The sequence below is a fragment of the Leptodactylus fuscus genome, chromosome 4 (assembly GCF_031893055.1).
Source record: "Leptodactylus fuscus isolate aLepFus1 chromosome 4, aLepFus1.hap2, whole genome shotgun sequence".
Lineage (NCBI taxonomy): Eukaryota > Metazoa > Chordata > Amphibia > Anura > Leptodactylidae > Leptodactylus > Leptodactylus fuscus.
Genome location: NC_134268.1, coordinates 191,606,629 through 191,620,031, shown reverse-complemented (window position 1 = coordinate 191,620,031; position 13,403 = coordinate 191,606,629). Strand labels below are relative to the sequence as shown.

The 13,403-nt window shown below is 46.3% G+C and overlaps 1 protein-coding gene and 1 long non-coding RNA gene across 2 annotated transcripts in view; one reads left to right on the top strand and one right to left on the bottom strand.

The window, feature by feature from the left end:
- Positions 1 to 13,403, bottom strand: part of LOC142200886 (uncharacterized) — a 615,073-nt gene that overhangs the window by 174,953 nt on the left and 426,717 nt on the right. The window lies entirely within an intron of this gene.
- Positions 1 to 13,403, top strand: part of CNPY1 (canopy FGF signaling regulator 1) — a 122,445-nt gene that overhangs the window by 75,509 nt on the left and 33,533 nt on the right. Inside the window, exon 3 of the mRNA XM_075271551.1 lies at positions 12,058 to 12,173. Within this exon, the coding sequence (XP_075127652.1) occupies positions 12,058 to 12,173 (116 nt within the window). The remainder of the gene's footprint in view (positions 1 to 12,057; positions 12,174 to 13,403) is intronic.

Sequence of the window (13,403 nt, the reverse complement as noted above, 5' to 3'; positions counted from 1 at the left end):
CAGATGTGAAGCTGTTCTTACATCTTCTATCTACAAGCTACCTAGAGGGAGAGTAGCTACTGTCCTCCGTCTGTGCCCTGCTCCAGGCTTTGCGTGGTCCCCGGCCGGGTGAGGCCTACTTCCGGAGAGCAGCCACTGCAGCTGCAGGAGAGAAGCTAACCAACCAGAGACATCCACACCTCCTGCCTTCTCCCAGCCCCGTCATCCAACACCTACTGCAGAAAGACGTTTGCTCTGCCGGACTAACACGAGCTCTGACTCACCGTGCTATCTCCACTACCCAGTTAAGTGCTGTTCTCCCCCTCCCCCCCAGAGACGAGCTTCTCTTTGCTACTCTCTATCCTAAGGACTGCATGTACGGCCCTGAAGACTGAGTATACTGCATTCTTCTGGACATTGTGTTTCCCAGGACAACAGTAAACTTGCTATACTAGAGGGCCATAGCTGAAGGTCTGAGAACCCTTGCTCTGTCTGCACTATTGATTATAAAAAACAAAAAAAACTTTGCAAGTCTTCAGTAGGTGATACCTTTTTTAATGGCTAACTCATAATGATGACAGAATATGACGTTTCGAAGCTTTCCTCTGAGCTTCTTCTTCAGATATAACTAAAAGACACTTTCTAGAGGCTGCATATTTATGTACAACAGGACACAGGGCTAGAATTACAGGAGGGAGGGGGGAAGAGGCTTATTACTATATACTTATAACAACAAACAATCAATTGCCAGATCCCTCAGTTCTTATCTTAATGGCTGTCTTAATGATGTGTATAAAAAGACATAAACCCACGTGAGATGTTCATCCCATTGTCCAACGTCTGGAATAGGGTCATGGCCTTGTACTCATAAATCAGTCGCTGTTTCCTTGATTTAAAGTTCCCTTTTAAGATCAAGATTTTCATGTCATTGGTGATATTATGATCTTCCTGGCAAAAATGACTTGGCACGGGAAGATCAGTTCTCTGTTGTTTGATTGTATGGCGTTGTGAATTAATTCTCATTCGGAGTTTCTGACCAGTCTCTCCAACATACAGATTTTCGGTGGAACATTTGGTGCACATTATTAAATACACTACATTAGGTGTGTTACAGGTGAACGTACCTGGGATTTGATATTCCCTGTTAGAGTTTGGTATCTCTATCTTGTCAGTGGTCAGTATGTGCGGGCAGGTTTTGCACCTCTTCTGTCCACATGGAAATGTTCCTTTGTTAGTTGGAGGTGACAGTGAGCTGCTAATAATCATATTCCTGAGGTTTGGTGGCTGTCTGTAGCATAGGAGAGGGGGGTCAGAAAATATGGATTTTAGACGATTGTCTTTTTGCAGTAGTGGATGTAATTTGCGTGTGATTCCTCTCAGCGTCTCCAGGTGGGGGTTGTATGTGACAACCAGGGGTACCCGAGTGTTCTCCTGTTTGGTATTGTATTTTAATAACTCCGATCTTGGTATCCTGGTGGCTCTGGTGATTTGGTTATCAACTGTTCTTGGATGGTAACCCTGCCTCAAGAATGTGTTTTTGAGGCCCCCAAGGTGTTCGTCCCTATCTGCAGGGTTTGAACATATGCGATGGTATCTGATGGCCTGGCTGTATACAATGGAGTTCTTTATGTGTTTAGGATGAAAACTATCCCATCTTAGGTACGTAGGGCGGTCAATTGGTTTCCGATACAGTGATGTCTCAATTTTGTTGTCCTGTATGCACTATTGATGTGAGCCTCCCTCCCCCTCCCTTTACATCTGGCATACATAGACAGTGTCCCTTGGGACTAACTGACAACACTTCCACTGGTGAAGGGGTTAATGCAGTGTGTAAGGGAACTCTTCTGCTCTCTGAACCCCTTGCTCTACCTGCTGCCTGGCATCCCTGCATAGCCTGAAGTGGAGACACCTCACCCCCCCTGCTGTTTGGCTCCCATCCTGACACTTTCTGCTGGGACATTCTGCTAACTCTGTGAGTACTCCCTACTGTTTTTTGGACTTTCTTACCCTCTTCAGAGACCTTTCTAGCAGGGAAATTTTTTTTTTGTTGTCGTGCACTGCAGTGGTGTGAAGGGAGTGCTGAGCCCCTACTCCACCATCAGGGGGGGCTCCTCACCTTCCTCCACTTGCTGTGTGTTCCACGTTCTGCAGTATATTCCCACGGAACTAGCACTTCTCCCATTGCTCCTTTTGCACCTCATGGGTACCGGGATTGATTATGGAACTGTGTGACCGCCTCATGTAAGGCCTGGTGATACTGCGAGTGTACCTTCATTACCTTCTATGGTCGCTTCTCATTGTGATATGTCCAGAAGACGTCCTAACACCTCTACTGCTCCTTCCCGCACGCCGAGTCGCTCTCTTACTCACTCACCGTCAATCTCTACCTTCCTGTCCCGATCTGGAACCTCGGCTACTGGGTCTGCCACTGATGACATGGCTCCTCCATCTTCTCCGCTTCGTCAATCGCAGCCCCCTCCTTCACTGTCTGCCACCCTCCCTGGACATGACGTGCAATCCATGGATTCAGCCTCCCTGCCCTGCCCGGCAGCCCATATTGCCTCTGCGGACTTTCAGCTACTTCGGGACCTTATTCAAGCTCTGCCCACTAAACAGGACCTGGATGCTGTAGTTTCCCGAATGGAACACTCCCAGGCACAGGCCCTCGGTGCGATCCAGTCTGATGTGTCTCAACTTACTACTAGGGCTGACGCTACTGATCAAACACTGTCCTCTTTGGAACAACGCCTGTCTGCAGTGGAGAGCAATCAAACCCACTCTGAGGCCCGCCTTCAACAAATTGCTTTGCTCCTGGATGACCAGGAGAACCGGGGTCGCAGAAATAATATTCGATTACGAGGAGTGCCAGAAAAAGGCCCTCAGGATGATCTGATCAGCCGTATTAATACCATTTTCAATATGGCGACTCAACGCCCGCTGGATGCTACCTTCATGATGGACCGTGTGCATAGAGTCCAACGTTCTGGCCCGCTTGACCCTGCTAATCCTAGAGACGTTCTGTGTAGACTACATTACTTCACGGACAAGGAACACATCCTGAGGTGTGCCTGGGATATGGGATCGGTGCCTTTTGAGAATGCCTCTGTCAAGCTCTACCCAGACGTCTCATCCCGCACATTGGCTATGCGCCGTGCCCTTCAGCCGGTGTTGACTCTGATTAAGGACTGTGGAGGTTCCTATAGGTGGGGTCATCCCTTCCATTTGATTGTTCGTGTTGGCTCGTCTTCGATTGTTGTCCGTTCCCCGGCGGACTTGCCTGATTTGTTTGCCTCCCTGGATGTGTGCCCTGTCTCAGTCCCGAACTGGCTTGCTCTGGATTCCTCCCGCCCTACTATATCCAGGCGCGGCCGCGGTTCCAGGCGTTCTTCTTCGGCTGCTTCCAGAGAGAGACCTCGGCGAAACTCATCTCCACGACGTCTTCCAATACCGAATCCGCTTGGGTCTCCGCTCCGCCAACCAGATCTCTCAGCTTCCCATTGAAGCATGAGCCCTCATGCCGCCGGTCTTTGATCTGCCCACAGGACAGTGTTAATATCCTTTTATGTTGAGTGGTCTTGGACTTGTTTCGCGGTTGGTGGACATTTTCACTATGTTTATTTTGTTCTGTGACTACTCTGTTCCTCTTGATCCTGTTCCTGCTGGGCTTTATAGATGGCCCTTGTTGTTGATATTGCTGTGTTTTTATACAATGTTGTTATTTGGACCTTAGAGTCAGTTTGTAGCCCTGTGCTTCCTATCCCTTTACACTTTGTTGGGGGTGGGGGCATAGGGTCTTCCTTACCAGGTACACTCGTGGTGCTTGCGGGCCCACTTCTCCCCCCATCTTTTCTTACTCCCTCACTCCTTCCTGTCTGTTGTTGTGCCCCTGGCCCATTTGTCTAGGGGTAGTTAGATTTGTTCTACTCTTGGTTCTTTTTCCCTTTCCTTTCTCCCCCACCCCCTCATTCTTTACTGCTCTCCTTCCTCTACTCTGTTACTTTTCTCTCTTTTTTTTTCTTTCCCTCCCCTTTACCCTCTTCAATTCTTCGCCCTCTCCCCTCCCTCCCCCCCCTCTCCCCCCTTTTTTTTTTTTTTTTTTTCCCTCTGCTCCTAGGGTGTGAGCTGGGAAAGCCCGTCTCCCTCCATGCCTCCGCTTGATCGCCTTTCCTCCATCACAGTGGGCTCCCTCAATGTGAGAGGCCTTCATAGTCCAGAGAAGCGCTCCGTACTCTTCAATCTGCTCAAAGGTAAGCGCTTTCATGTTGTGTTTTTGCAGGAAACTCACCATTGCTCTACCAAGCCATACAAGTTGACTAATGCTTGGTTTCCTCATGCATATCATAGCTCTTCTCCTGACCCGAAATCCAGAGGGACTAGTATCTTGATTTCTCGCTCCCTGCCTTGGGAACATTTGGAGACTCGCACTGATTCTGAGGGGAGACTTGTTATGGTCAAGGGTCGTATCTCCTCTCAGCTTTTTACTTTTGCCTCTTTGTATTTGACTAACTCGGGACAGGGTCGTGCCCTTAGTTCTTACTTAGGGCTGTTGGACGGCTTTGTGGAGGGCTTCCTGGTGGCGGGGGGTGATCTTAATCTGGTCCTAGACCCTTCATTGGACTCTTCTGCTGGCGTCTCTTCTCACCCTTACTCGCTCATCAGGAGGATTAAGAGGGACCTTCATTCCCACCAGCTTGTGGACTCCTGGAGGTTACTCCACCCATTAGATAGGGATTACTCCTATTACTCTCCGGTCCATCACCGATACTCTCGTATCGACTACCTCTTTATCCGTCACCAACATCTCCACTCTTTGTTGGCTGCGGAAGTCGATAACATTACTTTCTCCGACCATGCTTTGGTTACTTTGTCTGTTTCCTTGTCCTCTCCTATTCCCTTCCAGCGTCAGTGGAAACTTAACGCATCACTTCTTGATGACGTAACCATCCTGGATGACATTAAGACCCGTTTGGGGGAATACTTTGAGAGGGAGGAATTGTCGGGGATTGCTCCTCCGATGGTGTGGGAGGCTCACAAATGTTTTATCCGGGGTATCCTGTTGCAACATGGTTCCCGCTTAAACAAGGAACGCCGGGCTTGTATTGAATCTCTGCTGCAGCGGATCCGCTCATTGGAACTTCTTCATAAACGCCAAATCACTCCTGATGTTTATTCCCAGCTTGCCAGCGCCCGAGAAGAATTGCATACGCTCGTCACTGATAGGGTGAAGGGTACTCTAGCTAAATGCAGACGTCATTTTTATGAGTTTGGAAATAAGAGCGGGCGTTCCCTAGCTAGGGCCCTTCGGGTTCAGCAGTCCTCCACCTACGTTCCATGCATCAATTCCGCCCAGGGTACTCAATTACACATGCCCCTTGATATTGCAGCTGCCTTTCGGGACTACTATGCCTCTTTGTATTCTGTAAACTCTGGCCCTTCTCCTCTCCCTGAAGCGGAGTTCCGAGATCGCATTCGTTCTTATCTCTCCTCCTCTGGTCTCCCGTCGTTGTCTCTAGAGGAATTGACGGCCTTGGAATCTCCTATTGTTGAAGAGGAAATTTCTTTAGCTATCTCCAGTATGGCAACGGGTAAGGCCCCAGGCCCAGACGGCCTTACCTTGGTATACTATAAGAAACTTGGCCCTGAACTCCGCCCCAGACTGTTGAAAGTTTTCAATTCTCTCACCGATGGCTCGGCCCTTTGTCGTGACTCCCTGTGTGCTCACATAGCGGTTATCCCCAAACCCGGAAAGGACCCTCTTCTGTGCTCTAACTACCGCCCCATTTCGCTAATCAATGTTGACCTAAAAATTTTAGCCAAGATCCTTGCGACGCGTTTATCGCCCTTGTTAGGAAATATTGTTCACCCGGATCAAGCTGGATTTTTACCCGGCCGTGAGGCTCGAGATAATACTACCAAAGCTATCAACCTCATGTATGGGGCTAAACAATCGGGCTCTCCTCTCATGCTTCTTTCAACTGACGCTGAGAAAGCCTTCGACAGGGTCAACTGGCGGTTCATGGAAGAGACCCTGTTACATATTGGTCTTGGAAATCGCATGATGAGTTGGATCATGGCTCTATACTCTCTCCCTACAGCGATGGTTAGGGTGAACGGTTTATTGTCCCAGTCCTTCCCTATCCGAAATGGCACTAGGCAAGGATGCCCCCTCTCGCCTCTCATTTTCGTCCTGACTCTTGAACCCTTCCTCCGCCAGGTTCGAGCCAACCCGAACATCTCAGGCGCTGCTCATTCTTCCTGTTTATACAAAGTGGCGGCTTATGCAGACGACTTGCTATTTTTTCTCTCCTCCCCTCATGTTTCTCTTCCAGCTCTGATGTCTGCCTTTCAGGTTTACTCGACCCTTTCGAATTTTAAAATCAACTTTTCGAAGTCGGAAGCCCTTAATGTGACCCTTTCCTCCTCGGCGGCCACCTCATTGAGTCAATCTTTCCCTTTTCATTGGGCCCCCACTTCTCTCAAATATTTGGGGGTTTATCTTACTCCGGACCCGAAAGATCTCTTTCGTTGCAACTTCCCCCCACTTCTGGCGTCTATCAGGGCTGATTGTACTCGATGGTCCACTGGAGCCTTTACTTGGTTCGGGAGATGCGCGATTTTTAAAATGAACATTCTCCCTCGTCTTCTCTACTTGATGCAGGCGCTTCCCATTCACATCCCTCTGTCTTTTCTTAGATCCCTCACTTCCGTCCAACTGAAGTTCATCTGGTCGGGCAGACCCGCCCGAGTGAGCAAGGCTTTTCTCTTTCGTCCCAAGAGTTGCGGTGGTTTATCGCTTCCGGACCTGAAGTCCTATTACTTGGCTACCCACCTGACTCGTGTCGTGGACTGGTGTAGGCATGCTGTTTCTAAACCTTGGGTCTACATCGAACAGGCATTCTCTCCGATCCCTTTGCAGGTTGCCCCATGGCTGGACTCCTCCTCATTGTCATCTCTCTTTTCTCACCCTACCCTTGGTCCCACGCTTCGGATTTGCTCCAGGGGCCTTGTTCGCTCCACTCTCCTCCCTAAGGATTCCGCTCTTTTCCCAGTGCTGGGCAATCCTGCCTTTCCACCTGGAATGTTTGACCGAGTTTTTCGTAATTGGCGCCGTCATGGGATTTTCCGTGCCTGTCACTTCCAGGACGCTGGGGGATGGACTACACTTCTGAATTCCCAGGCCCCTCCTGAGCTGCCCCCTTTGGATGCTTGGCGGGGGATGCAACTTCGTCACTTTTTACATTCTCTCCCTGCTCCTGCAGAGTTCCGCGTCGAACCTACCCCCTTGGAGAAGATTTGTGTTGGTGCTGGCCCCCTTCGCCACTCCCTCTCGCTCACTTACCGGATCCTGGTTGAACCTCCGGAGGACTTTGTTCCGCCGTTCTTGTTGAAATGGGAATCTGACTTATCCCTTTCCCTCTCTCAGGAGCAGCGTAGGCGCATTTTTCGCCTTTCTCATACTGCTTCCATAAGCTCTCGCCACCAGGAGGCCAGCTACAAAATCTTGTCCCGATGGTATAGGGTTCCTACGAGACTCCATGCTATGTTTCCTCAGGTCTCCCCATTATGTTGGCGCTGTGGCGACGAGGAAGGCACGCTGCTACACATTTTTTGGTCCTGTCCTGCCCTTTCGTCCTTCTGGGAGGGGGTCAAGCGGATAACCCTCCAGCTTACTGAAACTTCTCACCATTTGGGCCCTGCCCTGTTCCTCCTTAATCATTGTGAGTCTTCTGTAAAGGTCTTTAAGCGTTCCCTACTTAGATTCCTGATCCTCGCTGCCCGGGCTTGTATCCCCCTTTTTTGGAAACGAGTGGATCCTCCTCCTCTCTCCCTCTGGATTTCGAAGGTCAACAAGATAATGCGCATGGAAAATCTCACGTCTTTCCTGCATGGCACGACTGAGGCGTACATCAAAACCTGGTTCTACTGGTTCAGGTTTCAACAGTCTGCAGAGTACCGGACGCTTCTGGGCTCTGACCCCTCCTCTGATTGATACTCTTGTTGTTCGTCTCAGGTATTTGACCAGTGGTTGCTCCCGAGCCCTTCCCAACTGGCTGTGGTATGGATGACCTGGCGAGCGCTCTCACTGGTTTCCTGACTGCTCACACTCACCCCTACCTACCCTTTCACCCCCCACATTTAGTCCTCTCCCCCACTCATCTGCCCCACTAACCCCTCCCTCCTCCCCCCCCCCCTTTTTTTCTTTTTCTTTTTTTTTCTATGGTGCTTTCTTTGTCTTTAATTTTTTTTTTTTTTTTTTTAATTCTTCTATGATTGTATTTTGTGTTGCACTGTGTGCTTTTTCTGTTCGCAGGGCGGGTGTTCGCCTTGTAACCTGTAATTGTTTTTTCTTTTCTTATTGTTTAAAAAAATTTTCAATAAAAATTTGAGTTATAATCTACAAGCTACCTGCAACCACCACTAGGGGGAGATTAGACGTTTTTTGCACTGCTTTTATAAGTTGACCTCAATCATAATATAACTTTCAGTAAATTCCCTATGGTGACAGCAGGAGACATCCGAATGTTATATGTTAATCTATGTCTATGCAGCACGGCTCCATATCTGAGGGGGTTGTCAATGACTTTTTCCATATACAGCACTACACCTGTCCATAGGTACTGTATGATACTACAGGTCATTCACTTTAATGGCGCTAAGCTGTAGCACCAGATACAACCAATGAGCATGTGTGGTGCTGTTTCTGTTGGAAAGCTGTCTTCTTTTCTCTAATCCTGAACAACTACATGTTTGTATTCTTGCTGTAGTTTTCTTCCCTTATTAAATCTATAGGGAAAATGTTTGCACTTCTGCAGTTAAAAAATTGATATGCTGCATTTTTCAAAAATGTATGTGTTTTTGGAAACGCAGCTTTTCTGCTACAGTTTTTTTTTTCCACAATAAGTGGATGGGATTAGCCAGAATTGAATTCACTTTGCTAGCAGTGGTGTAATGATCATGGTCGCAGGGGATGAGGCCGCGACCAGGCTTTCCCTGACCGCTATACATGTCAACAGAAAGGACCCCCATCGGTCCCCCTTCCAGTTAATGCCAGCCCAGGGTAGGTGACTAAAAATAATTAAAAAAATATTTATACTCACCTACCCTGTGCACCGAAGCTCTTCTGGCCAATTTCTGAGGTCATGTGCCCCAGAACTCACTACTGGGGTGCGTGTGATTGGCCCCAGCGATCACATGCGGCACACCAGCGTAATGACGTCATCACGTCCCACGTGGTCACAGGCCCCAGCAATGAGGTCGGGAGACAGAAGAGGAGTGAGGATACAAAGGTAAGGTGAGTGTTAGTTATTTTTAATGAATTCCCCTGGACTTCTACTTATTATACTTTGGGGTCTGAGGTGACCCCAAAGTATAATTATAGCACCAGCTCTGGGGGGTAAGGGGCTCTTGGTAGTTCATAATATTTTGTGGGAGCCACTGTGGGGATATAATACTCTGTGGAGGCCGCTGTGGAGCACATAATACTTTGTGGGGGCTGCTGTGGAGCACATAATGCTGTGTGTGGGGGCATAGTGTAGTGCATAATGCTGTGTGGGGTGGTGCTGTGGAGCGCATAATGTTGAGTGGGGCCGCAGTGTAGTGCATAATGCTGTGTGGGGGCCACAGTGTAGTGCATAATGCTGTGTGGGGGCCACAGTGTAGTGCATAATGCTGTGTGGGGGCCACAGTGTAGTGCATAATGCTGTGTGGGGGCCGCAGTGTAGTGCATAATGCTGTGTGGGGGCCACAGTGTAGTGCATAATGCTGTGTGGGGGCCACAGTGTAGTGCATAATGCTGTGTGGCGTGGTACTGTGGAGCGCATAATGTTGTGTGGGGCCGCAGTGGAGCACATAATGCTGTGTGGGGTGGTGCTGTGGAGCACATAATGCTGTGTGGGGTGGCGCTGTGGAGCACATAATGCTGTGTGGGGTGGCGCTGTGGAGCACATAATGCTGTGTGGGGTGGTGCTGTGGAGCACATAATGCTGTGTGGGGTGGCGCTGTGGAGCATATACTGTCCCAGTATTATTTACATGCCGGCTGTGCACTACTCACTCACTCACTTTCAAGTATCAGAGTTATTGCTGCAGCACCCGTAACCGCCACCATCAAGAATTCGCTCTAGGAAGGGGGCTCCAGACAAACGTTTGCATCCGGGCCCAGAAGACTTTAGTTACACCACTGTTTGCTAGTACTGTAAAATGGTGTGGTTTCTTTTCTGTTGTATTTCCATGACGTGGGGCCTTAGTGTAAAACAGCCGTGTGGCTCCCAAATGATGTTTTTGATTTGCCATCTGGATTTATGAATTTGAAGTGCCAAAGCATTGGACTGATATATAGTAACACTGCTACAAAAGTACATTTTGCAGACATAAATTAGCATATAAATAAGATCTCCATTTTGTCAATGTTTTACCCCCCCCATCTGCTCCTCCCATTTATGGTGGGGGTTGCAGGCCTGTATAGCCCTCTCCCCTTACTGTCTCCTACCCGCTTTCATCGTTCTTGCAATTTTGGATTTGTTGGCACAAACACTTCTTTGTTTCATATAATGTATAATGTCCCCCCTTTTGTCACAGCGGTCTCATGCATGGGGCTTCATTTCCATGATTGTGTTTTGTTATAAGCTTGAAAAACTTAAATAATACATGTTATAACTGTATACATTTCTGATATTGAAATGGGGCAGCAGTTAGGCACTGGTCTCTATACAGTATGCTCATAAGTAACACAATTTGGATAAAACATCTAATAATTTATTATTTTTTTTAAAGAAAAGTGGCAGAATGGGTTAAAAAAAAATTAGGCTCATCACTCACCTCGCTGATTCCACCACCTACCTGGTCTCCCTCAGCTCTCTATTTCTTGGTCCTTGTTGACCGCTCAGCCAATCAATGGCCATAACAGTGACCAGCTTCGGCCAGGGATAGGAACTTCCTATGTGCCAAGTGAGAACCATGAAGTATGGATTTAGTATGTGTTGTAACGGCAGCAGGCGGAAATCTGCGAGAAGAGCATTGATTATATTTTATTTTAACCCATTCTCCTTTTCTACATATTTTCAACCCACCAGATCACTCTTTTAAAGAGGACCTTACACCACCTCCGCCAACTCTAGTTCTTTGCATCCTGGAGCAGTTGGAATTTTTTCTTTAACCCCCACCATTCCCGAGCAAACGTTGGTGTCAGTTTCAGCACAATAATGCTCCTGTTGTCAGATAGGCGGTCTCTTTCTTTCTCCTCCTGTCTTGGACCGCCCATAGGACATCAGAGAACATAACTGTGATGAAACTGACTGCACTGATCGCTCAGGAATGGTGGGGGCTAGAGAAAAAATTCCAACTGCGCTGGAATGAATGGAGCAGCAGCTATGAAGTTGATGCCGTTGGGACAAGGTCCTTTTTAACACTATCTTAACTTTTTTTTTTTTTTTTTGAGAATATTAATCTTGTGATTAAAATTGTTAAAAGCAAAAAAATATTGTAAATATATTTTTTTTATTATTATCATATGATATTATTCTATCATTTCTCATACAATAGAAAGCTGCTACAGTGTTGTACTACATGCACACATGTGCATACATAAATTTAAAACAATTTATATATATATATATATATATATATATATAATTTATTTAGATTTTATATATTTTTTATGTTTTTATATAAATAAAAAAATATTTATATAAATGTATTTATACGTATATTTAATATTAAGCTGTTTGCTATGTATCATGTCATTATATACATCTACTCACTAGACAGTATCATGTTATTCTGGAGCTTACAATCTGATTTCCCTACCTGAGACATTGGGGTCAGTCTAGTTAGATGCCAATTAACCTATATGTGATCCTTGTAGACCGTGGGAAGAAACCTGAGCACCTGGAGTACATGTAGCTAGATGCCAGGGCATGGAGCGGACTATTTCCATGTCATCTGATCGGATAGATATCCCTGCCCATCGCTGATAGAAATAACATCTGCTACAATAAATGTAACTCACTTTTCATTTGACATCATTCTTAAAAAAATATATTATAATATAGATTTTTTTTTATCCCCTTTCCCTCTCTAGCCTGCAGGGCAATGGTAGATGAGCTGCTCTATGAAATTAAGAAAGTGAGCCCGACTAAGACAATTGACGTAGGGTCATTCAGGATAAATCCGGACGGGACGCAGGTACAGAATAAGGTAAGGAAGAAAAAAAAGTGACTGAATTGAAGATGATGCTAATATTAACAAGCCGGGGGTTTTGGTGTAATCCTTCAGCCTTCATGATTGGATTTATTCCCTCGGAGAGCTGACATAACCTTAAACTTTCCTTTCTAATATCTTATGTAACTCTTCTGTTCCTGGTAACCATTTTGATCTGTCTTTTCTTTGCCGCTCTGAAGCCTTCAGAATTGTATTGAATACTATTGTTTTTTGCATTGTTTGATTTTCATGCATATTAAGGGGTATCATGATAGCCGGCACAATACACGACTTTAATGTATAATTGCATAGAAATAAAGGCTAATTGAAATCTGCAAATGAAGGCCCTTTAGGATTCCTTTAGGGAATCTTTCAAGGCCACTGAAGTCAAATTCTTTTTTGAGATTAATGTTATGCGTATGATCCGGTATAGCCTCATTCACCTCGTCTTCTCTTGCCAAGACTGCACAATCGTACATCTTTCGCTCGCTCGTACTGCATCTGCTCTTGGGCGGTTACATTACGGGGTTTAATATGGTACGAGACAGGGATCTGTTGGAAATGTGTAATGCAAATCTTTCCTTGCAGCTTTGCTATGTTTGTATTGTATAATGTCGCACTGGAAGTTTACATAAATAAATTGGAATTACATGGTCCATTAATATGACTGACAATATTCTGGCGAATCGCTATTACGCCATATGATGGGACAATGCTATTTTTTTGGCATGTCTGTCATTCTCTTTTCTGATTATTCCAAATGCTCCAAATAGAGAAAGTTGTGATATATTGTGGGCTGAAAAAATGTCAAAAATCTTCCCATTTCCTTGGTGACCATTCTTGCCATGTCCCAATAACAATATATAGTAGAGAAATACGTCCTATTTGTGCAATACACAGGCTATATCCTTTACTGAAAAAGACAAGGAATGACTAAAATCCCCCATATCCCGGGTTTTTGGACCACTCTCGCTTACACAAGGGCTGTGCCCCTGACAATGATATAATAGAGAAGTAGCCACAATGCCATTTTGCAATATTGAAAAAAAATAATATTTTTTACGTTGTCATTTGTTGTAAAATGATGACCAAAAAGTGGATATGTGGAGCCCTTTATGCCCCAATGCTCCCATTTCCACCGTACTGTTCATAGTAACACAACAGATGTGGGATCTTGGTAAATAGCCATATAACGCGCTCGTAAGTTGACAGTCTGATATTCCTAAA